The 27,362-nt window shown below is 35.0% G+C and overlaps 1 protein-coding gene across 3 annotated transcripts in view; it reads right to left on the bottom strand.

Annotated features, from left to right (window-relative positions):
• Positions 1-26,670, bottom strand: part of toy (twin of eyeless) — a 59,711-nt gene extending 33,041 nt beyond the window's left edge. Inside the window, exons 1-3 of one of the 3 annotated variants that reach the window (XM_043213345.2) lie at positions 26,187-26,670; positions 18,210-18,390; positions 9,921-10,158 (exon numbers count right to left, since the gene is read on the bottom strand). In XM_043213345.2, coding sequence (XP_043069280.1) covers positions 9,921-10,158; positions 18,210-18,390; positions 26,187-26,437 — 670 coding nt within the window. In that variant the 5' untranslated portion in view covers positions 26,438-26,670. Of the gene's footprint in view, positions 1-9,920; positions 10,159-18,209; positions 18,391-26,186 lie in introns of those variants that run through there. The other 2 variants (XM_043213344.2, XM_070282420.1) reach the window with 2 other exon arrangements.
• Positions 26,671-27,362: the final 692 nt, after the last annotated feature.

The following is a 27,362-nucleotide window of genomic DNA, read 5'->3' as shown; positions in this document are numbered from 1 at the left end:
TACAACTGACCGATCGGAATTGACCCAACTTTTGTGTTTTTGAATATAGAAAGCTGGAACTTGGTACAGATTATATTTTTGGTCAGTTAATCCGACCTACCAAATTTTATAACGACCGGCTTATCTTATAGCTGCCATATAATTGAACGATCGGAAATGGTTTTTGGTAGAAATACCAACTCTGGTATTTTGGAAATAGAAATTTGGGGTTTTTTTAGATTCTATTTAATAATAACTTGAGTTATATTATCATATTCTCATAAGGATCGGCCAACTATATACGATGTTTGCGATATATATCCGGTTTTACCTGCAAGGGTATATTAACTTCGGCTCCGCCCGAAGTTAGCTTTCCTTTCTTGTTTAAATAAAATAGCCGTTCTCTTTTCATTTCACTTGAACGAGAGCTGTCGTTTTAAAAAGTAAAGGTAAAATATGAGTTTAAACACTGGGGCACTTAATTTTTTCTTTTTGTCGGATAAAAGTAATTCACTTCCAAAAAGTAAACACCGGAGCCTGCCTAAAAATTGTTTTAAAGATCTTTTATAATAGATCCGATCATTATACCCTTGCAGAGGGTATTATAATTTTGTCCAAAAGTGTGCAACGCAGTGAAGGAGACATCTCCGACCCTATAAAGTATATATATTCTTGATCAGGATCACCTCCTGAGTTGATATGAGCATGTCCGTCTGTCCGTCTGTCCGTCTGTCTGTCCGTTTCTACGCGAACTAGTCTCTCAGTTTTGAAGCTATCGTCTTGAAACTTTGCACACACCCTTCTTTCCTTTGCACGCAGTATATAAGTCGGAATCGGCCGACTATATCCTATAGCTGCCATATAATTGATTGATCGGAAATGGTATAACTTTGGTGTTTTTAGAGTTAGAGAGTTCAAATTTGACACGAAAACAGTTTTTGGCAAACCATTACGACATGCCAAATTTCATAAGGATCGGCCGACTATATCATATAGCTGCCATATAACTGAACGATCGGAAATGATCCAACTTTCGTGTTTTTGAAGATAAAAAGCTGAAACTTAATACAGATTCTATTTTTGGCCAGTTTATCCAACCTACCAAATTTCATTAGGATCGGCCGACTATATCCTATAGCTGCCATATAACTGAACGATCGGAAATGGTACTTGGTAGAAATATCAACTTTCGTATTTTTGAAGATAGAAGTTTGGGACTTTTTTTAGATTTTTTATTTTGGTTAATTAGTTTTATTATGATGTAATCATAAGGATCGGCCAACTATATCCGATGTTTGCGATATATATCCGGTTTTAACAGCAAGGGTATATAAACTTCGGCTCCGCCTGAAGTTAGCTTTCCTTTCTTGTTTTATTTTTTTTTTTTTTACTTTTAATTTTTACGTTATTATTATTCTATTACAATTGTTGTAAAAATAAGTGACGGATGTGTCGGATGACAAAATGCCGGAAGGACTCCCTTTAAAATTTTGTTAGCATTTTATTAGCGGGACATAATGAAGAATAAAACAATTTTACAATTGTAAAATTAAAGAAAAATATTACAATTAAAGAAAAAAAAATAATAATAATTATAAAAGAAAGAAAAAGTTCATAGTCCTTACGAGGATTTGAACACAGAAAAATTACACATAGAGTAACTACTCTATGCATTACGCCACCATCCTGTCTCGATCTGCGGCGATCAAAAATACTATTGGTTCTACCAACTACCACATCGGCGCATCGAAAACAGAAACGAGAAATTGAAATTGAAATTGAAATTTGGAAGCCAAAACCTTTTTACGCCGTCGTGCGAGCAGTCACACATACACACATAGGTTCACATTTTTGTTGACGGATACATGTGAAGAGTTCTAAAAATAGAATCGTATGCATGTGCGTTCCCCCCTCACCAACAAGCTCGACGCAAAAAGTTGACCGTTTTGGGCCCTGATGTCCCATCTATGTACTTTATAATCTTTGCTCATACTTTTCGGTGTAGGAGTATTCCTCTATGTTATATACATTTACACGACTACAATAAACCATTGTACTCTACCAGTACCGGGTAAAATAAAATAAATATAAATATAACTTTATAACGCTAAATCGTCACATCTGGGACTTGTGATTCATTCAACTTTTCTCCTCAGCCTCGCCCGGCACATTCACATTCAAAACCTAACAAAAAATTTCGAATAAAAAAAATGTGTATTAGTTCGAAAAAATGGCAATATATTGTGGGACGATTGTGGGATTGTGGGATTGCCCAGATGGTCATTAAAATCCTTTTATAATCTAATGAACTATAATTTAAGTTAAAAATAAAGATTTTAAAAATAAATATTTTTTGGTACAATAATTAAGATATTTTTTTATTTAAGAATTCGAATAATAAATAAATGTGTTTAATGGAAGACTTCCAAGATCAGACTCCTTTACCTAGGTGAATGCAAACGTACACTTCCGCTTTTGAAAGCTGTTTTCTAAATTATTTTCAACCCTCTAACATTAAGCCAATCGCCCAATCGAATATATTTTGTCACAGATGATCAAACATATAAACTATTTGCCCTAATTTGTTGGTCATTTGTTATTTGCAATAAAATCTAATTGAAGATGCTATTAGATTTATTTTCTGTTTGCTTTGATTATTTTTTTTTGTTTAATATTGATGAATAAAACGAACATATGTTGTATTGCTTCATAACCTCCACCATTTATTACTGTCGTATTGAAAATATTTTAATCCTGCCGTTGTCATTTTTATACCCTTGCAGAGGTATTATAATTTTGGTCAAAATTGTACAACGCAGAGAAAGAGACATCTCCGACCCTATAAAGTATATATATTATAGATCTTATAGATCAGAATCAAGAGCCGAGGCGTGGACTTTAGAAATATAGAATCTCAGAGACTATAAGAAATAGAGCTATAGGATTTGGCAGGGAGACTTCTACAATATCCACCCAGTTCAAGTTTCTTTTAAAAATTTTCCACGCCTTCTCCCACTCCCAATTACCAAACTTTGCTATTTTTATACCCTTGCAGAGGGTATTATAATTTTGTCCAAAAGTGTGCAACGCAGTGAAGGAGACATCTCCGACCCTATAAAGTATATATATTCTTGATCAGGATCACCTCTTGAGTTGATATGAGCATGTCCGTCTGTCCGTCTGTCCGTCTGTCCGTCTGTCTGTCCGTCTGTCTGTCCGTCTGTCTGTCTGTTTCTACGCGAACTAGTCTCTCAGTTTTGAAGCTATCGTCTTGAAACTTTGCACACACCCTTCTTTCCTTTGCACGCAGTATATAAGTCGGAACGGCCCGGATCGGCCGACCATATCCTATAGCTGCCATATAACTGATTGATCGGAAATGGTACAACTTTGGTGTTTTTAGAGTTACAGAGTTCAAATTTTACAGGAAAGCTATTTTTGACAAAACATTACAACATGCCAAATTTCATAAGGATCGGCCGACTATATCTTATAGCTATCATATAACTGAACGATCGAAAATGACCCAACTTTCGTGTTTTTGAAGATAGAAAGCCGATTAGGATCGCCCGACTATATCCTATAGCTGCCATATAACTGAACGATCGGAAATGGTATTTGGTAGAAATATAAACTTTTGTGTTTTTGAACATAGAAGCTTGGGACATTTTTTTAGATTTTTTATTTTAGTTAATTGGTTTTATTATGATGTAATCATAAGGATCGGTCAACTATATCCGATGTTTGCGATATATATCCGGTTTTAACTGCAAGGGTATATCAACTTCGGCTCCGCCCGAAGTTAGCTTTCCTTTCTTGTTTAAGATATAAGCTTGTAGTCAAAGTTGATATACCCTCGAAGTTAGGATCGGATATGTATCGGATTTTTAGAGAAGTAATAAGTTGTAAAGTTCTATCTTCAAAAATACAAAAGTTGGATAATTTTCAGCCGATCTTTCAGTCATATGGGATCTATAGGATATTGTTGGTCGACCCTATGAAAGGACTAATTGGTATTTCGTATCAGTTTCCCATAAAAAGTAACCATAGAAAATCCAGACTCTCTTACTCTAAATACACCAAAGTTATGACATTTCTGATCAATCAGTAAACCGATCCGACTTTTGACATACTTTTGCTCTTTCATATGGAAAATGCAAAGTCCAGGGAAAGGGAAATTACAATAACAATTTTTTATGTTTCTTTCACTTTTTACTGCAAGAAATTCATTCTTGTTTTTGTTTCTGCCAGAATGGTCGACTTGAAGAGATGAATCTCTAAAATATTTTATAGTACCATTGATTTTATTCGTGTTGAAAAATAGGATTTCTTAAATGTTGTACTTTTTTACAACTGATCTGATACAAGTTTTATAGAGATTGGACGGATTGGTAAATATACCACGGTTGATATTTTTAAAGATAGAAGCTTGGAATTTTTTTTTTAGATTTTGTTATGATATTCTCGGCAAACTGTTTCCGATATTTGCGGTATATATTTGATTTTATCTGCAAAGATATATCAACTTCGCTTCCGCTCAAAGTTTGCTTTCCATTTCTTCTTTTATTTAGTTTTTTACAAAATAATAATACTTATGTCAAAAAGTTTTAGTAGTGCCATTGTTGTCATTAAAAGACAGTTTTGAAGAAAGAATGTTATATTATGAATTAAAACCAAGGACCGTAATTGTTATAATTTTTAAAACAAAAATTATAAAAAAAAAAATTTTTGTTGATTTTTATGACAAAAATTGAAATATCATCGTCAAACTCGTCACAAAATTCAGAATTCAATTTCTTGTTCATGAAGTCGATCGCTTCAATGACATTCTTGCCATTGCACAGTAGGCCGGATTGCCAAATAAGCGGAATAAAATCGAAAATTTTATTTAAATAAATCTTAATTTTTTTTAAACTTATCAATATTAAATTCCCTGTATAATAAGTATTAGAAAGTATTTTTGGTTGAAATGCAACCTTTCAATTTTTATTTAGCTTCAAAGTCAAGTGATTGAACAGCTGATTTTTGTGATTAAGTTGGCGGGAAACTTTTGTTGACTTTGTGCGCTTGGCAATCACACACGAAAAAAGAATTTAACATTATTTAAAATGAATTTTAAACCTCGAGGTAAGAAAATTGAGTTTAATGAAAGCATTTTGTGTAAAATTATTTTATGTGTATTATATGTGTATTGTTTTGTGTTGTCCAAAAAGAAAAAACCTAACCTTTATGTTCGTCTTCTGTGGAGAAAAAAAAAGTCTTCTGCGTATTTCTGCAATGTGTAATGTATCTTTAACAAAAGAAGAAACTATTTAGAAAAATATAAAAAAAATCTCATTTGCGGCTTTTTGCGGCTTTTTCGATGATGACATTTTCAAGATGTGCATGAGTTCTGTCATGCAACCTTGCTAGACGTATGAATTGACAGCGCTCGCGACTCTAATGCGCTTGCTGAATGGATATTTGGCCAGATTAATGAGGGTAGACTGACAGTCGACCAGAAGGGCGAACTTTACAAAAAAATTAAAAGCTTTGAAATTTATATAAAATCAAATCTGCAAAAGTGTAGCCGTAATATGCGAACGTTCAAAAAAAAAACATTCAGAGTGGCTATCAAAGTCTTTAAAAATAGTTTTGGATAACCAAGCGGATATTCCAAATTTAACAAAGGGAAGACCAAAGCTATCTTATGAGGAAGGAGGAACGCGTCTTTGCCAAAGCACAATGTTTTAACACTTAGTATACATATGTAAGCATAAAATCTTAATGTATATCCTTTTATTCCTATTTAAGCAAAAATGAAATCCATGTTTATTATAAATAATAAAAATCAGTATAATATGTAAGATAATAATAAATATAAGTATAAAAAACGAAATCTAACTTCAGATCACGTATACGTTATGTTGTCTTCCATGGGCAGTTAAGGTAGGCGTGGCCAAACTTACTAAAAACATTGCTTAAACATTTATAGTGGTGTATTCTTAAAATATGCTAAGTTTTTGCTCGATATATACAATTTTCGATTTTATGCCACTTATTTGGCAATCCGGCCTACTGTGCATTGTCTGAAAAGACAGTGTAGACTTGCTCCTTTCTTATTAAAAACTGGTTCAGCACATTTTAAATTTTCATGCTTCATTCAGCTCAATCACGCCAAGCGTCTTTACTTCAATGCGGTGGTACCGATAGTATTGGACATTGATTCCCAATATACCCCTGTTGACCCACACTAGAAATATAACTAAATAAATTACATAATTGAGGTATCCTTGATTATGTCCTTTAAGGACATTCGATACATCATTTGAAAGGTACTGCGCCACAGATCATAAAAATGTAAGCGGTTTTTTAATAGTCCACTCAGTTCAGAAGTTATTTGCATTCAATTTTTATATTCAAGTTTTATAATAAAAATTGAATAGTAAAACTTATTTTCAAGTTTTTTAATAAAAATTAAATCATAATTTTTATTTTTATTTTTTTATAAAAATTTAAAAATAATTCTTTTACCTAATTATTATTATAACAAGAAAGGAAAGCTTACTTCAAGCGGAGCCGAAGTTGATATACCCTTGCAGTTAAAACCGGATATATATCGCAAACATCGGATATAGTTGGCCGATCCTTATGAGAATATAATAATATAGCCCAATTTACTATAGTATAAAATCTAAAAAAAAGTCCCAAACTTCTATCTTCAAAAATACCAAAGTTGGTATTTCTACCAAAAAACATATCCGATCGTTCAGTTATATGGCAGCTATAGGATATAGTTAACCGATCCTTATGAAATTGAGTAGGTCGGATTATCTGACCAAAAATATAAGCAGTACTAAGTTCCAGCTTTCTATCTTCCAAAACACGAAAGTTGGGTCATTTCCGATCAATCACTTATATGCCAGCTATAGGATATGGTCGGCCGATCCTTATGAAATTTGGCATGTCGTAATGTTTTGCCAAACAGCTCTCATGTTAAATTTGAACTCTCTAAATCAAAAAACACCAAAGTTATACCATTTCCGATCAATCAGTTATATGGCAGCTATAGGATATAGTCGGCCGATCCCGGCCGTTTCGACTTATATAATGCGTGCAAAGGAAAGAAGGGTTTGTGCAAAGTTTCAAGTCGATAGCTTTAAAACTGAGAGACTAGTTCGCGTAGAAACAGACAGACAGACAGACGGACATGCTCATATCAACTCAGGAGGTGATCCTGATCCAGAATATATATACTTTATAGGGTCGGAGATGTCTCCTTCACTGCGTCGCACACTTTTGACCAAAATTATAATACCCTCTGCAAGGGTATAAACATGGAAAATAAGAGTTATATTTCAATTTTAGCAATAGAAATTGAAATAAAAGTTTATTGTGTTTCTGGATTCACCGTTAAAAAATGGTATGTGTGTCCTTTTTCCACTCCACACAAAGGCTTTTTTGTCGTTTAATTTTTTTTTTTTTTTAATTGTAATTGTTTGTGTAATTGTTTAATTGTATTTTTAGCGGACATAGGACATAGCAAGAGGATCCGTCCAATCACGGTGACTTATGGAACATCATGCGCACCATTCCTATAAGTTCGAGTTTCCAACTGCAGCTATAATCTTAATGGAAGATTTCTATGTTGATGACGTTTTCACTAGATCTAATAGTGAGGATGAGCTGAGGCTCAATCGGGGCAAACTAATCCAACTGATGTCCTGTGCTAAGCTAGAGCTCGGAAAATGGGTATCGAATACCAAAGGAGAGGATAACACGGATCCCTTACAATCATCGGTAAAGGTATTGTATCAAGGGCTGTATTGGCACACTAAGAAGGACACATTGTCATAAACAGTGAATCTAGCAAAGAGTCCTAGCTGGACTAAGAGGGGAAGTGTTGTCGGATTGGCTCTAGTGGCATCAATCGTAGTTCAATTAAAAGTACTATTTCAAAAACTCTGTCTGTTAAATTTGAATTGGGACCACTAACTGCCGAACAACTTAGCTGTCAAGTGGCTGAAATGGCGAGCTGATTTAGACAATCTTCCACAGTTCTAGATACTGCGTTTATCGTACTCACCCGCCCAACTAAAGACTTTTATTGGGAACCGCTCCGCAGAGATCTTGGAAACCATCCGGAAACACCAACCATGTCTCTCAAATCTAAGCATGCATGGCGGCATGTGGACTCAAAATCAAACCCAGCAGATTGTGCATCTAGGGCTTGGGAGTACACGAGCTCATTAACTTCCAATTATGGTGGAAGGGTCCTTCATGGCTGATGGGCAAGGATTAATTCTTGGTTAAGTTGAACAATTTACACAACTGTTCTTCTCTTTCAGACAAACGCATACAAAGCGAAGTCAAAACCAACTGCCTAGCTGTGCAGGTAATTGTCACCACGGACAATTCTTTGGATAAGGTTATCAGTCGCAACTTATTTTTGCTGAAGCTTATACACAGCTTATATATACTTATATTACCTTGGTTTTGTTTTTCGATTTATTCACAGCATGAAATACCCATCTTCGAAAGAAACATCAACGAACATCATCGAATTCGAAGGCTGGAACATGCGCAAGGTGGTTTCCAACAGGACTTCCAGCTATTACTCGCTAACAAGCCTCTAGGAAAACAACCGCAGAGTGGTACGACAAATCCAACACTCACAGTGGTCGGCAGAGGCAAAGAGGTCCCATTTTCCTTTCAAAGGATTATCGGATCACTTACTTAATCATAGAACTCGAGCACCGAGTCAACCTGCATCCTTGAGTCAAATCTCTCTTCGTTATTTTACTGGATACCGGCAACTGTACTGGATTTTCGGCGCACGGAATCTAATACCCAAAATCACATACAACTTTTTGGCGTTCTTTCGACAGAGGCAACACACAATGCATCAACGTATGGCAGATCAACCCATCGTACGTAACACGCTTTTCCATTCGTAAACTCTGAATGCGACTATGCAGAACCGATCCATCTAAAGTACGCTAAGGTGCGTAAGCTGCGCATCAGCAAGGACAACATATGCCTATTCGTATGTATGGTCACTTCGGTGATCCATCTTGAACTAAATCTAGCGACAACGGAACAAATTTAATAGGATAGGACTCACGACCCTTATACTTCACGTCGGATACAGATACCAATTATCTGTCACCAGCCCAATTCCTAATCGGGCGGATCTTGGCCACCTTTCAGTGCACCATTTGGGATACTGGCAGAGTATCCAATCTATGTACCAAGGCTTCTGGAAACAATGAAACAACCACGAGTACCTGACAAGTCTTCATCAGCTACCAAAGTGCAGCAAGGAAACACCCAACACCTGGATCGGCAGCGTTGTGCTCGGTATGGAGTCCAACACACCAACAGCATCATGGCACCCAACGAGGGTGATCGAAACCTACCCAGGAAAGGGCAACGTCGTGCGAGCAGTAAGGCTCAAGATGGCATCAGGAGAATCGACCCAGCCAATAACGATAATTGAAGAACTACCTCATTCAGAAACTGTGTTTCATGGTGGACTCACATTGCCACCTTTATACTTTCTATACTTATTAGACTTAAGATCCACTTTCAATGTATACACATTTTGGATAAGTACCACATACGGCAACAATTCAAATTTTTCTCAGTACAAATTAGATAGCAAACAATAAAGAACAATAAAATATACAGTCTACTACAAAAAAAGGTCTACGCATTTAGGATCAGCTTATATAGTTTATAAGGTTGTAGATGTGTCCTTGTAAAAAAATTCTTTTTACTACTATAAAAGAATATAGTAGTAATATAGCCTCACGGCAGGGGTCTTTTTGGACTTTTTAACCAACACTAAAATACCCCATTTTTAAAATTATAAAATAAGGTTATTTTTATTTTTAAAAAAATAACTTGTTACCAAAAAAAATATATAATTTTACACAAGTTATCAAAATTATAGTTCTTACCACGTTTTTGAACATCTTCTCGAATTATTTGTTCAGACAAATTAGTTGGTGTCGCTACAGTCGCTGACGCTGGTGGTAAAGATAAGTGAGTGGTCGTTGAATTGCTGGGATACCAAGCCCATCCCCCAGTTTGACCATTAAACATTCGAAGCTTTTCATATACAGATTCATTTTGTTGCTGGGCTTGCTGCTCCTTCTGAGAGGCCAAGTTGCGCAAGACTCGGTTAATAGACGACACCTGAAATCAATCCCAGTTATGTGAGCTTAAATACACATAAAAAATTAATGTCTTAAGCCTCAGATGCTTAAAAATTATTGAGCGTGATTGGTTCATACTAGTTTACCCATGAATTATTTTATCATAGAGTCAACGTCTTACTTAAACAATAAAATAAAAAGTTTTTTAACGTAATTTTTTGTATTTTTTAATACAATACAAATAGATTGTTTGTATTTGTATCTTGTATTTTATAGATTTTTTTTTTTTTTTTTTTATTTTATTTTAACGTTGCTTTTATTTCTTGAATCTTCTCTTTGCGAGACTAACAAGAGGTGTATCAAATCTTATATTTTTAACTTAACTAACAGTCATATTGACTGATACGGAGTTAGACGGCCCTAAAAATCGATTGCTGGGTTGGGAGGTCGTTGCGTCTAAGGCGGGATACGCTAGAAACCCGAGTCAATCCCCGAGCGAGAAAATTTGGGTGCGAAGACAGTTTTTCTTTGTATGACTCTTTTTGCTTCTGGATTTCGTCTTTCACTGCGAGGATGCCCAGATCCCGGTGGATGTTTTCGTTGCGAACATACCAAGGTGCCCCTGTGATAGTTCTCAGGATTTTTGATTGTGCGCGCTGTATGATGTCTATGTTGCTGCTGCTCGCGTTCCCCCACAGCTGGGAGCCATACGTCCAGATTGGCTTTAGGACTGAATTGTACAGTAGTAACTTGTAGTCTAGGCACAGTGGCGATCGTGAGTTTATGATCCAGTGGAGGCTGCTGGCTTTCAGTTTTAGATGCATCTTTTTGCATTCGATGTGCTTACGCCAGGTAAGTCGTCTATCAAGGTGAACGCCAAGGTACGTTACGTCGTTAGCTTGAGGGATCTGCATACCGTTTAGTAAAAGCGGAGGGCATGTTTGTCTATTAAGAGTAAACGTTATATGTTTACACTTTTGTTCGTTTATTTTAATGCGCCAGTCGGACAGCCACCTTTCCACTATTGTGAGATGATTAGCCAGTTGGGTTGTTGCCTGCGTTGGGCATCTGGAGCGACTAAGAATAGCGGTATCATCGGCGAACGTTGACGTTGTTAGTTGTGCGCTCGTAGGAATATCCGCAGTATACAAAACATATAGACACGGCCCGAGTGCGCTTCCCTGTGGAACTCAATATAGATCGAACGAAGAAATATCGTAGTGCATTATTTGGGAGTTTCTGTATTTCTGCTCTTTTCCGTTGACTTGACTTTTGCTATCTTGTTTTCTGCATTAGACTAATTCGGTCTTGACCACGTTTTAAAATCATTATAATGATACATTTTTTAAATTTTTTTTCGGTTCTGTAGCCAACTTGGCTACATAACTATGTAATCCCGTTGAAGCGTTTGCATTAAATAGCGTTAAATGGAATGGTTGGGTTAAAAAACATACCAAGCTTCTATCCCTAAAGATGCCAAAGTTGGGTCATTTTCAATCGTTTCAATCAATCGTTTCAATTGTAAGGCAGCTATAGGATATAGTCGGCAGAGTCTTATGAAATTTGTTTGGTAGGAACAATTTGAAGAATCCATCAAAGGTATAACATATAAAATTACAAAAATCAAAAAAGTGAGAACTTCTTAACTCTAAAAACAACAAAGTCATGGCATTTCCAATCAATCAGTTATATGGCAGCTATAAAAAATATACTGTGTTTAAAACTTCGATTTAAGCCCCAAAGCATGACTTAGTGATGCGCAACCAACTGATCGCTATACAAATCAGGTGTAAATTAAAAATTTCAGCTTATTCAACGCGTTGCTTGTTCTTTTTTATACCCTTGCAGAGGGTATAATAATGTTGTCCAAAAGTGTACAACGCAGTGAAGGAGACATCTCCGACCCTATAAAAGTGAAATTTTGGCATATTCTTGATCAGGATCACCTCCTGAGTTGTCCGTCTGTCTGTTTCTACGCAAACTAGTCTCTCAGTTTTAAAGCTATCGACTTGAAACTTTGCACACACCCTTCTTTCCTTTGCACGCAGTATATAAGTCGGAACGACCGGGATCGACCCGAGCTATATCCTATAGCTGCCATAAAACTGAACGATCGGAAATAGTTTTTGGTAGAAATACCAACTTTTGTATTTTTGAAGATAGAAGCTTGGGGCTTTTTATACCCTTGCAGAGGGTATTTTAATTTTGGTCAAAAGTGTGCAACGCAGTGAAGGAGACATCTCCGACCCTATAAAGTATATATATTCTTGATCAGGATCACCTCCTGTGTTGATATGAGCATGTCCGTCTGTCAATCTGTCTGTCCGTCTGTCTGTTTCTACGCGAACTAGTCTCTCAGTTTTAAAGCTATCGTCTTGAAACTTTGCACACACCCTTCTTTCCTTTGCACGCAGTATATAAGTCGGAACGGCCCGGATCGGCCGACTATATCCTATAGCTGCCATATAACTGATTGATCGAAAATGGTATAACTTTTTTTTAGGATCACCTGACCAAAAATATAATCTGTACAAAGTTCAAACTTTCTATCTTCAAAAACACGAAAGTTGGGTCATTTCCAATTATTCAGTTATATGGTATCTATAGGATAAAGTCGACAGATCCTTATGAAATTTGACATGACGTATTATTAGCTAAAATAGCATTCATACAAAATTCGAATTTTCGATCAATCAGTTATCGATCAATCAAAATTCGAATTTTCGCCAATTTATGCTGCGTGCAATCTATACTGCGGAAAAAAGGGTGTGTGCAAAGTTTCAAGTCGATAGCTTTAAAACTGAGAGACTAGTTCGCTTAGAAACAGACAGGCAGACGGACATGCTCATATCAACTTAGGAGGTGATCCTGATCAAGAATATATATACTTTATAGGGTCGCAGATGACTCCTTCACTGCGTTGCACACTTTTGGACAAAATTATAATACCCTCTGCAAGGGTATAAAAATGAGTGAAAACTAGTCACATAAAGTGGGATATACTGTTACTAAACGCTCTTTTTCGAGACCGTTTCCGAACATTTTCCGAGATTTTTGTCATTTCTCGCTGATTTACATCATAAGTAAGTCACGAGCATTCGTTTAAATATCTCTCTGGGCATACGTACACACGTACATACACATAAAAGTGTACATACAAACGGGTTAAAGTTGTGATCCCGTGGAGCCTATTAGAGATAGAACTATCCCAATTGGAACTTGGACTCCTATGGTATTCACGTAGTTCCAGTTTATGTAAACATTTTGTAGCGCCCACTCGTCATTTCAAACAAGTTTTTTGGAAGTTTGGAACTCTTTTTAAATTTTGTGTCCAGACAAATTGATTTAAAAAAGAATCATCGATCTTAACTGTAAAGGTACATATATAAACTTCGAATCCGCCCGAAGTTAGCTTTCTTTTCTAGTTTTTTACTCATTTTTGGTTCAGTTGTCGGGCTCCATTTTGTGGATTGGGTGAGTTGGTCGTTAGCCAATCATGCTTCTGTAACGAATTAAAAGGGTGAGTTAAATATGCAGGGGGCAATCAAATTTGAAATGATTCATATAACAGATAGGGCAAAAGTGTTCAACTTGCACAATTTTTTACATATTGGTCAAATTGTGACATGTTTTCCAAAAACATACCTTTTTATTTTGCATAAAGACTTTTATGATATTCACGCAGCTCAAATTCGTTTCTAATTTTGACCACGCCCCTATCGGCACAAGAAATTACATTATTGTATCGCCAGCATAGAAAAAAGTTTTAAAAAAGGGTTGATGCCAAACTATTTCTGTGGCTTATTTATATAAACAAAAAATGTTAGAACTAGGATCTAAAAAATATGAATAAAAAACAAGAAAGGAAAGCTAACTTCGGGCGGAGTCGAAGTTTATATACCCTTGCAGATAAAACCGGATATATATCGCAAACATCGGATATAGTTGGCCGATCCTTATGGGAATAGGAATATATAATCCAATTTATTACAATACAAAATCTAAAAAAAGTCCCAAACTTCTATCTTCAAAAATACGAAAGTTGATATTTCTACCAAATACCATTTCCGATCGTTCATTTATATGGCAGCTATAGGATATAGTCGGCCGATCCTAATGAAATTTGGTGGAAATCAACTGACCAAATATATAATCTGTACCAAGTTCCAGCTTTCTATCTTCAAAAACACGAAAGTTGGGTCATTTCCGTTCAGTTAAATGGCAGCTTTAAGATATAGTCGGCCGATCCCTATGAAATTTGGCATGTCGTAATGTGTTGCCAAAAATAGCTCTCATGTTAAATTTGAAGTCTCTAACTCTTAAAACACCAAAGTTATACCATTTCCGATCAATCAGTTATATGGCAGCTATAGGATATAGTCGGCCGATCCCGGCCGTTCCAACTTATATACTGCGTGCAAAGGAAAGAAGGGTGTGTGCAAAGTTTCAAGTCGATAGCTTTAAAACTGAGAGACTAGTTTGCGTAGAAACAGACAGACGGACAGACGGACATGCTCATATCAACTCAGGAGGTGATCCTGATCAAGAATATATATACTTTATAGGGTCGGAGATGTCTCCTTTACTGCGTTGTACACTTTTGACCAAAATTATAATACCCTCTGCAAGGGTATAAAAACTATACTAGACAGAGCTATCTGATTTGGTACGTAAATTCCGTAAAAGTTGGTTGTAAAGCGATAGGGGACATAATTAACTGACATTTCGCCTGCTCCACTAGACTTTCACTATCCTTTTCGACATGTCTTAAGTGGAGCTCGCATTTTTTATGCTGGATCATATTTTTCTTTCACTTGTAATTACTATAGGAGATCAACAAATAATATTTTTCACTTGGGCTGACGTTCTTCCTTCCTGTAATACTTTTAAATCACATTTTGTCTCTCGGCAAGATAGTTTTCAACACGTAATTTATTGCCAGGACCAAATGATAAGAAAGAATCTAAAGAGTGAAAAGACTGTTGGAAAAAATACTAAAGTATTAAGGATTAACGAGACAATATTGACATGTTTCAAAAATGGTACCGTTTCTTGTAAGTTGTACCGAAAAAATGGCGTCAAAGTCCAAACAAACACGAACAAAATTCCAAAATGTCTTTTTTAAGACATGTAAGACATTTTTTTTTCAAAAGCTATAACATTTAACTAATTAGTAACATTTAATTAGTAATCGTCGAACTATATCCAATATTTGCGATATATATCCGATCTTAACTGCAAGAGCATATCCACTTCGGCTCCGCCGGAAGTTAGCTTTCCTTTATTGTTAAATCTATATACTACATATGTATACTTGTATACGTGGGTAAGCGAACACAGTAATTAAGGAACATGGAAAATGCCACTTTAACAGTATGTTTAAGTGTCGCCACGTGTGCCTGCCATATGCTGTAAATTTGTTCATTCTTTGTTAACACTGAATAAAATTTTTGGTCTTCTGACTTTAAGGAATGGTAGTACCTTCGTATTTTTTAAGAAAAAGATCAAAGAAAGTTTGAAAATTTCACATTTATACCCCTGCAGAGGATGAAGGAAGGCGACATCTCCGACCCCATAAAGTATATACATTCTTTATCAGAATCACCTCCTGAGTTGATATTTGGATGTCTGTCTGTCTGTTTCTACGAAAACTAGTCTCTCAGTTTTAAAGCTATCGATGGCCGGCCGTTCCGTGTTATATGCTGCGTGCGAAAGAAAGAAGGATGTGTACAAAGATTAAAGTCAGTAGCTTTAAAATTAAAAGTTCGGGTCGAAGCAGACAGAGACTGAGACTGGCCGTATATTAACTCACGTGACACTTATTAGGAAGATAGTATATGTAGGGTCGGAAATGTTTCCTTAACTTAGGTGCACTCTTTTGACCAAAAATAAAATACCCTCTGAAAGCGTATAAAACTCAACAAAAATGCATCGCAACAACAAAATTAATATAGAATAGCGCGATTGAGAAGAATAAACAAAACATACAAAATTGCTCTTGTAATTAACCTTTGCCTAAGCTGCGAGCAAGACGATTTTTCTTTTCTTATATCAAAGAGAAATCCAACAACAAAGGAGGAACGAGAGCAATGGAGTTGGCATACCTTTTTTAAAAGCTACATAATTGAAATTTTGACAAAGCCCTGATAGATAAATTTTGAATGTGATAACTTTAAAACTCAGGCATTTAGATTTACATATACATATACTACGGTCAATGAAATGTGCAGTTAAAGTCGGTAGCTTTAAAACTTGAGCTTTCGTAGAAACCTTTATTCTTATTTCATCCTGGATCCTGATTAATATTACCAACACTTTTGCCCTCAATCAATTTGAAACCAACTTACTTGCACATGGAAAAAAGACTTTTTAGACTTTTTTAATAGTCTCCCAAAGGCAAACGGTCCTGGGAGGAGTAGAGCAAAAGGCAACAGGAAATATTGCTCGTGATTCGGGCGAAAGCAAAATTTTTATACGAACAATGCAAATGGTTGGTTTTAGAATTTTTGGTCAAAGACACAACACTTATGTATTTTAAGACCCCACCAATCGGTTAACAGTTATTTGCGGGCTATGTTTTAAACAATACAAATTTACCCCGTCGGATTTCTGAAAAAATTCAAAGCTTCTTTCTTTAAAATAACCAAATGTGTTTCAATTTTTCAGCTATGTTATACATACATATATGTACATAAGTAATGTATGTAAAATACCTCACAAATAAGGGGCCGTAATAATTTACATAACTTTATATGTATATTTTATTAATAATTTTTGCCATAATATAATTTTTTAAAGTTTTTTTTTTTTAATTTACGTGATGTTTTGTGCTTCAGGTTTATCCGGAGGCTGGCAATTTTAAATCATCTGCAACTAAAATCCATTGGAAAATCATAAAAATGTATTTTTGGAAAAATACATACTTATTAGTTAGCGTTAACATTTTGAATTTCCTTAATTTGATTCTTCTTATTTACGCCATAGAAGATGTACCAATTTAATTAAAACTATCTACACTATATTGTTATTTCACAATTTAAAACCTTCCAGATAGATACCTGAACTTACCAGATATTTATTTATGTACATAAAAATACTCACAAGAAAACTCACAAGAGTCACAAGAAAACGAATCGAGAAGCCAAAACCGACCGACCAAAGCATACAACTTATTTAAGCAATAAAAGGCAGATAGTTTTCATCAACGCATTGGGGTTAATCATAGCAACATGACGAATATGTATGAACCATTTTGGAATTATACACACATATAATTATTTAATATAGTCTTATTATAAAAACGGTGTTTATGAGTCAATAGTCCATTTTTTCGCTCCCGACCAACACTTTTCCCTCTCTTTCTGATCTCCGATCTTTCATCGTATTAAGCGTTCCTGTTAGTCGAAAGAAAAAACCAATATGCATAGGACATGCATCAAAGGGCCGCACTATAGGAAATTTAACCACTTTTTCTGGGCGAAAACAATTTTTTTTAAAGTTAGACTTAAAGCATTTTCGTCTGTCTGTCTTTTTCTACGCAAACTTGTCTCTCAGTTTTAAAGCTATCGACTTGAAACTTTTCACACACCCTTCTTTCCGCAGTATATATTGCACGCAGCATATAATTCGGAACGGCCGGGATCGGCGGACTATATCCTATAGCTGCTTTCGTGTTTTTGAAGATAGAAAGCTGAAACTTAGTACAGATTCTATTTTTGGTCAGTTGATCCAACCTTCCAAATTTCATAAGGAGTAATATGACAACTATAGGATATAGCCGGTTAATCCCGGCCGTTCCGACTTATATACTACGTGCAAAGGAAAGTAGGGTGTGTGCATAGGTTCAAGGCGAAAGCTTAAAAACTAAGAGACTAGTTCGCGACAGACAGACAGACTGTCTGCTCGGATTCGACTTTTGTTGGTCAAATACCATTAAATTTGCTTTTTGCTTTTTGAACAAATATTTTTTTGCCCTTAGAAAAACAGCAGGAAAGATTCCGGGCAGGATGCTAAGTACTTATGGGTCTTCTCTATTAATTCCATTAATGTATGTTAAATTACGTAATTATCTAAGGAAAGAAAATAACTTACACTGGGAATGTTATCGCTATTGCAAACTTGTTCCGATAGAAGCCGATCCCGAATTTCCCAGGCAAATATGCTGGGGCATTCCCTTTTATAATCAGCAATTTTCTGAACGACTGGTGTCGTGGCTACCCGCGGTTTTGAACCACCTATCGCACGGGGCTTAATTGATCCTGTTTCATAATATCTAAAAATATAAAAGGTTTTGAAAGGGGATTTTCAAGTATGTAAATATAAAAAATTATGACTAACATATGCTAGTATTACGATAAATGATTACACAGGCCAAGAGACAAATTTAAGTTTTTGTTTTTCATAGCGATGGTTTACAGTAACTGCAAAATAGGTCTAAAATTCCGTTTTAATAATAAGTCCGAAACTTAATATATGTTTGTGTATATTTCCATATATATATATAACCAAGTTATAATAGTACAAGAACGATACAATAATAATCGCGATAACAATAATCTGGCAAGGCTCAACTATTTAAACTCCTATTCTTGATCAGGATCACCTCCTGAGTTCATATGAGCATGTCCGTCTGTCTGTCTGTCCGTCTGTCTGTCTGTCCGTCTGTCTGTTTGTACGCAAACTAGTCTCTCAGTTTTAAAGCTATCGACTTGAAACTTTGCACACACCCTTCTTTCCTTTGCAAGCAGTATATAATTCGGAACTTGATTAATCGGAAATGGTATAACTTCGGTGTTTTTAGAGTTAGAGATTTCAAATTTGGAACGAAAAATATTTTTGGCAAAATTTTTTGACGTGCCAACTTTCATAAGGATCGGCCGACTATATCCAATAGCCCAAAGTTAGCTTTCCTTTCTTATTTTTTTCTTGTTTTATGAAAAAAAAAACCAAAAAAAAAAAAAAAGGAAAGCTAACTTCGGGCGGAGCCGAAGTTGATATACCCCTGCAGTTAAAACCGGATATTTATCGCAAACATCGGATATAGTTGGCCGATCCTTATGAGTATATGATAATATAACCCAATTCATAAAAATATAAAATCTAAAAAAAGTCCCAAACTTCTATCTCTAACAATACCAAAGTTGGTATTTCTACCAAAAAACATTTCCGATCGTTCAGTTATATGTCAACTATAAGATATAGTCAGCCGATCGTTATGAAATTTGGTAGGTTGGATTAACTGACCTGATTAACTAACTGATTAACTGAAAAATTTAATCTGTACCAAGTTCCAGCTTTCTATCTTCAAAAACACGAAAGTTGGGTCATTTCCGATCGTTCACTTATATGGCAGCTATAGGATATAGTCGTCCGATCCTTGTGAAAACACCGAAGTTATACCATTTCCGATCAATCAGTTATATGGCAGCTAAAGGATATAGTCGGCCGATTCCGGTCGTTCCGACTTATATACTGCGTTCAAAGGAAAGAAGGGTGTGTGCAGTCGTTAGCTTTAAAACTGAGAGACTAGTTTGCGTAGAAACAGACAGATGGACAGAAGGACAGACGGACATGCTCATATCAACTCAGGAGGTGATACTGGTCAAGAATATATATACTTTATAGAGGCGGCGATGTCTCCTTCACTGCGTTGCACAGTTTTGACCAAATTTGTAACACCCTCTGCAAGGGTATAATTTGAATGATGATATAATTTATTTAAAATAATTGAAATGTAAGTTATATATTTAAATAATTTGAATCATGGTGGTTTTTTTTAGTGCGGATTTAACTTAATTTTTGGGAACTTTGTGTAAAAATTTATCCACGCCCTCAATGGAAATCTTGTTATAGCGCCAGTTCCAACCATTTTTTGGAAAATGTTTTGATGTTAAACTATTTCAAAGCCTAATGCCTTTCATACAAATAAAAATTCATCCCAATCGGGCTTATAAATTTTTAAAACATTTTTTGCTGAGAATCCTGACTATTTAAGCATGTGCACGGCACTTGCTAAATTTAAAACTGATGGAAATAATTTATATCGATGTCTGTGTGAATATATTGTGAATATATATCAGTGTTTAGGTCTACGTACATGTATGACGTTCATAGCTGGTTCAATTCTGAATCTACAGCAGTTTCCCTTTTTTTTCTTTTTTCCGCACTAAAGGAGCAATACGCATTTTCCCACGCAACCTCAAGGTTTTCAGAGTAGAACAATTCCAGCTTCAGTGGTAACGTTTTTCACCCATAAAAACTTTATCTTGAACTACTTAAATGTTTTTGATCAAATCGGGGCAAAATTAACAAAATATAAAACATAGCAAATAATAATATAAAGTATAAATAATTATAATAAATAGTAATATAAAAAATATAATAAGCATTTTGTTTAAAAAAAATCTTTAGCCTACAAATTTTTGGAGAAATTCGAACATAAAATTTTTTTTTATTATATATTAAATTTGGGAGCCAAGCTTTTTTGGGCGTAGTGGAGGCTTGGCGTGTCAATTAATACAATGAACATTGGGATATAGAATATAGTCGACCAATCCCGGCCGTTCCGACTTACATATATACTGCGTGCAAAGGAAGGAAGGGTGTGTGCAAAGTTTCAAGATAGCTTCAAAACTGACAGACTAGTTCGCGTAGAAACAGACAGACGGACAGACAGACAGACAGACGGACAGAAGGACAGACGGACATGCTCATATTAACTCAGGAGGTGATCCTGATCAAGAATATATATACTTTATAGGGTCGGAGATGTCTCCTTCACTGCTTTGCACACTTTTGACCAAAATTATAATACCCTCTGCAAGGGTATAATGATCCTCCGATCATAAAGAATTCTTATGAGAATTTTAATATAGGATCAATTTATTTAATATTTAATAATTTAAAACAAGAAAGGAAAGCTAACTTCGGGCGGAGCCGAAGTCAATATACCCTTGCAGTTAAAACCGGATATATATCGCAAACATCGGATATAGTTGGCCGATCCTTATGGGAATATGAATATATAATCCAATTTATTACAATAAAAAATCTAAAAAATGCCCGAAACTTTTATCTTCAAACATACCAAAGCCGATCAATCAGTTATATGGCAGCTATAGGATATAGTCGGCCGATCCCGGTCGTTCCGACTTATATACTGCGTGCAAAGGAAAGAAGTGTGTGTGTGCAAAGTTTCAAGTCGATAGCTTTAAAACTGAGAGACTAGTTTGCGTAGAAACAGACAGACGGACATTCTCATATCAACTCAGGAGGTGATCTTGATCAAGACTTTATAGGGTCGGAGATGTCTCCTTCACTGCGTTGCACACTTTTGACCAAAATTATAATACCCTCTGCAAGGGTATAAAACCATTATTATTATTATTATAAATTATTATAAATAAAGGGTATTATTATAAATTGGGTTATATTATCATATTCTCATAAGGATCGGCCAACTTTATCCGATGTTTGCGATATATATCCGGTTTTAACTGTAAGGGTATATCAACGCCCGAAGTTAGATTTCCTTTCTTGTTCGTAATTGGATCCACTGAAAATGGGGTTTTCCCATATGGGGTCCACTGTGGTGGCTATATCTTCCCCATCCTGAGATTAAATATTTTTTAAAATTTTTGTACATTTTTTTGTGATGAAAAATGAGGTTTTCCCCTATAGGGTTCACAGTGATGGCTATATCTTCCCCAACTCTCATCCGATTCTCAAGCGGAGTTCCTTAAACGATTTCTAGATCAATTCTGCACCATTCTGCATAAAATTCCTAATATATTATTATATTAGGCAAAATATTTTTTACATTTTTTGTTTTTTTACAATTTTTCGTGTCGGGATCCCTGAAAATGGGGTTTTCCCCTATATAAACCACAGTGAACTTGCAAATGAGCGTCACTTGCAAGCATTGCAAACAAAAAATAAAAACACGTGTAGACATTAACGCAATTTATTGCACGAAATAGCCAAAAGTTTGAGTGCAAAACAAAAATTGATTGAAGCAAGAAATTTTCTTGCAATATTTGCATAGGTGTAAACATTTGTGCAAACTTTTGCTGCAAATTATTTTCAACTTGCTGCAAATTGTTTGCATCGTGTGTACCTAGCTTTACATCCCCAAAATCTTTAATTATTTAGAAAAAACGGTTTTTTGGGACTTTTTTGCTCTTAAAAATTCCTGAACGCCTAATTTTAAGCCGATTTTAAAATTCCGACGTTTTTCAATAGGTAAATGTTGTAGCTTTTGAGAAAAAATATATCTTACATTTTTTTAAACAAAAAGGATCAAATTTTAACACAAGAAACATTTCGAATTTTTGTCGTTTTTTCCGACTTTGACGCCATTTTTTCGGTACAAAAAATGGTATAATTTTTGACACAAATCAATATTGTCTCATTAATCCTGAATAAAACGAGACCAATTTTATTAAAAAATTATGAAAACTGTTGAAGTTATAACTCTTTTCCCAAAACTAGTTAGTGTAATCTTACTAGCGTTTCGGAGCAATAGTGTGCCCTTCCATTTCGCTTATTCCTTTCTTTTACACACTTTTACTCCGGAGCGCTAGTAAAATTGCACTGACTTGTTTTGGGAAAAGCGTTATAAGTTCAACCAATTTCTTAATTTTGTAATGAAATTGGTCTCGTTTTATACAAGATTAATGAGACAATATTGATATGTATAAAAAGCAAGAAAGGAAAGCTAACTTCGGGCGGAGCCAAAGTTAATATGCCCTTGCAGTTAAAACCAGATATATATCGTATCGTATCGATCCTTATTAGTATATCATAATATGAACAATTTATTACAATACAAAATTTAAAAACAAGTCGTCCGATCATTATGAAATTTGGTTCGTCGTATTATTTTGTCAAAAATAGAATTCATGCAAAAATAGCATTTCGAACTCTCTAACTCTAAAAACACCAAAGTTATACCATTTCCTATCAATCAGTTACATGGCAGCTATAGGATATAGTGGCCGACCCCAGCCGTTCAGACTTACAGATATACTGTGTGCAAAGAAAAGAAGTGTGTGTGCGAAGTTTCAAATCAATAGCTTTAAAACTTAATGGACACACAGATGGACATGCTCATATCAACTCAGGAGGTGATACTGGTCAAGAATATATATACTTTATAGAGGCGGCGATGTCTCCTTCACTGCGTTGCACAGTTTTGACCAAATTTGTAACACCCTCTGCAAGGGTATAATTTGAATGATGATATAATTTATTTGAAATAATTGAAATGTAAGTTATATATGTAAATAATTTGAATCATGTTGGTTTTTTTTAGTGCGGATTTAACTTAATTTTTGGGAACTTTGTGTAAAAATTTATCCACGCCCTCAATGGAAATCTTGTTATAGCGCCAGTTCCAACCATTTTTTGGAAAATGTTTTGATGTTAAACTATTTCAAAGCCTAATGCCTTTCATACAAATAAAAATTCATCCCAATCGGGCTTATAAATTTTTAAAACATTTTTTGCTGAGAATCCTGACTATTTAAGCAGGTGCACGGCACTTGCTAAATTTAAAACTGATGGAAATAATTTATATCGATGTCTGTGTGAATATATTGTGAATATATATCAGTGTTTAGGTCTACGTACATGTATGACGTTCATAGCTGGTTCAATTCTGAATCTACAGCAGTTTCCCTTTTTTTTCTTTTTTCCGCACTAAAGGAGCAATACGCATTTTCCCACGCAACCTCAAGGTTTTCAGAGTAGAACAATTCCAGCTTCAGTGGTAACGTTTTTCACCCATAAAAACTTTATCTTGAACTACTTAAATGTTTTTGATCAAATCGGGGCAAAATTAACAAAATATAAAACATAGCAAATAATAATATAAAGTATAAATAATTATAATAAATAGTAATATAAAAAATATAATAAGCATTTTGTTTAAAAAAAATCTTTAGCCTACAAATTTTTGGAGAAATTCGAACATAAAATTTTTTTTTATTATATATTAAATTTGGGAGCCAAGCTTTTTTGGGCGTAGTGGAGGCTTAGCGTGTCAATTAATACAATGAACATTGGGATATAGAATATAGTCGACCAATCCCGGCCGTTCCGACTTACATATATACTGCGTGCAAAGGAAGGAAGGGTGTGTGCAAAGTTTCAAGATAGCTTCAAAACTGACAGACTAGTTCGCGTAGAAACAGACAGACGGACATACTCATATCAACTCAGGAGGTGATTCTGATCAAGAATATACATATATACTTTATAGGTTCGGAGATGTCTCCTTCACTGCGTTGCACACTTTTGGACAAATTATAATACCCTCTGCAAGGTTATAATGATACCATTTTTTGGAAGTTGTACCAAAAAATGGCGTCAAAGTCCGACAAACACGACAAAAATTCAAAAATGTCAGTTTTTTGTGTAAAATTGTTACCCTTTTTGTTTTAATTAATTTAAGATCTATTTTTATCAAAAGCTACAACATTTAAATATTAAAAAACGTCGGAAATTTTAAAATTCGCTTAAAATTACGCGTAAAGGAATTTTTAAGAGCAAAAAAGTCCCGAAAAACAGATTTTTCTAAATAATTAAAGATTTTGAGGGTGTTAGAAATATTTCAAACACGGTTTGGTCTATATTCGACCTAATAAACAATTCCTACTAGGTCTCTTCAAAAGTTCCAAATCACTGTCGCACTGTGTTATTTATATAACTCAACAGCTGATCACTTTTTCCGAAAATTTTGTGAATGTGGTAAACTAAATTAATTGTTGAGTTTCTGATTAAAATACATATAAATAGTAAAAGTTCCATAGAGTTGTTCCACTTCCATAGAATTAAATATGTTGTCCAGTTTTTGCAAATAATTTTGCAAACAAGTAAAAAAGCCAAAATGCATCACTACTTCTATTTTTTTACAAAAGGTAAATAAATTTAAAAAATAAAAGAAAGTGTATTTTTTTTTTTACATACATATAACTACCAACATACCTTTTTTTTACATACGTGCTCATATGTTTAACTTTATAACTACCAAAAAAAAAAAATATAATCCGGAAAATCAGGGTGCCATAAAATGACATGTAGAGGGATATTATAACCGGTACTTATCTCTTCTACCAACGAATTAATTAACTTTTAAAGTTGAATCTTCTACGGTATGGATTCTAAGCAGCATACTAGCGATTCAGTGAGGAAAGAGACTAAAAAGTCTAAAATTCCTCCACAAATTATCCAATTTGGCTGCTTTTTGAATGCTTGGTGGTGTTTTTAGAGTTAGAGAGTTTAGATTTCATACGAAATCTTTTTTTTTTGGCAAAATAGTACGACATACTACATTTTATAAGGATCAGTCGACTATATGCAAGTTATAGGTGTAGATTCGCTATTGAAAAAGTTTGGTACCAAAACAGTTTCCAAAAACATTAAAAAAAAAATTTCTGTTTTGTAGGCGGGAGTGGTCGTGGCAAAATTTTGACACAAATTTAATGTGCGCGATTACCTTACGAGTTGAAGTTTCAAATCGGATAGCTCTATGTTTTATAGTCTTCGAGATCTATGCGTTTAAAATATTAGCCAGTTGGTATGGGAAATGGTATATATGTATATGGGTATCGTCTCTTAAAATCGACCGATTCGGATGAAATTTGTTCTTCAGATATAAATTAACTAAAGAAATAGTTGGCCATCAAAAGTTTTAAAAAACCTTCCAGTACTGGCGCTACAGAATTTCGCAATTTTTGTGAACGGGAAGGGGGCGTGGAAAAATATAGAAAGAAAATTGAACTGCGGGGGCATTGTAGGAGTCTTCATGCCAAATCCTAAAGCCCTATTTATTATAGTCTCTGAGATTCTATAATTCTATAGTCTACGCGTTCATACGGACGGATGGATAGACGGACATGGCTATATCGGCTCGGCTGTTGATGCTGATTAAGAAAATGTATACTTTGTGGGGTCGGCAATGATTCCTTCTCTATGTTAAATTCATACACACGACTACAATATACCCTTAAATTCTACGAGTACCGGTTAAAGTCTACACAGGTTACGAGTTGTTTGAGTGTATCTCACCTTCCCAAAATTTTGCTTACGCAACCATTTGAAACTTGCAGTATTCTTGAAATATCACATGGACGAGCGCCGGAATGTGCCAATTCCACAATTTTTTGACGGGTAGAATCAGGCAATGGTCGGCCATTGACATAGACACCGCCTAGTTGATTAATGCCACTGTGACCCGCCGTGGAGCAACCAAAAATTGTACTCTGGCTAACCGATGAATGCGGATGCCCGTGCATAATGTGTTCAGTAGTTAGCATCATTATTAAAATTTGAATTTAATATTGACCGATTTAAAACTATAAAATTTTATTTCGTTGTCAGATTTTTGTACTTGTGTTTTTATTTGTCACTTAGATATTAATCACTAAATTATCACAAATAAAATGTGTTTCCGTTGATTTTGACGTGAGTGTTATCGATTTCGGCGGGATCTGAATGTTATCCCATTATTTGTACCGTTATGTTTATTAACTTTCACTTTGAATGTTAGTTTCGGTCAATCCAAATTATAATTAAAAATAATAAATAACACATAGCGTATTGATAGCAAACATCATCTGGAGGGAAAACATGTGCGCGGGCTCCGACCTAGTTTATTAATTCCAGAATAAATTGCATTCAAAATGATCAAATCGTAACGATCCTATCGGTTTTAGTTTGGTCTAAAGAAAATTTCCTTTTGCAAACTGGTTTCAGTGGCGAGGCGCGCACTTAGCCAAGCGAAACGTTAATGAGCTCTCATGCGAAAAAATACTGGCAAGAGCAACGGCGAAACGTCGGTCAGCCATTTTACAGGGATGTTATGTTTGTCCCTTTCTTTCTAGCAAGAGCTATTAAGACATGAAGTCTTTATTCATGTATTAAAACGAGATGACTGTATCTGCTAAAAAAAAAAAATAAAGAAATAGAAGTACACCGCTTGGCGCTGCAGTTGACGAATGAGCATAAGGCAGAAAAGAGACGACTGTAGTGTGTTTATGAGGAAAAACTCCTCCCCATCCTGTGAAAACACTTTAAAGAGTTCGTTGGTTGGTTAATAAAATGAAGGAAACTTTAACTTTATGAGTCCCGAGTTTCATATAGATTTAGATATGAACATACGCCTTACATAATATGATACACATATATTTATCCGTATGAGAATCCATATATAGATACATATATAAACGTAAATATTTTTATTAG

This window comes from Drosophila bipectinata, chromosome 4, assembly GCF_030179905.1.
Source record: "Drosophila bipectinata strain 14024-0381.07 chromosome 4, DbipHiC1v2, whole genome shotgun sequence".
Lineage (NCBI taxonomy): Eukaryota > Metazoa > Arthropoda > Insecta > Diptera > Drosophilidae > Drosophila > Drosophila bipectinata.
The sequence above is the reverse complement of the archived record's forward strand: the minus strand, read 5'-3'. Positions and strand labels throughout refer to the sequence as shown.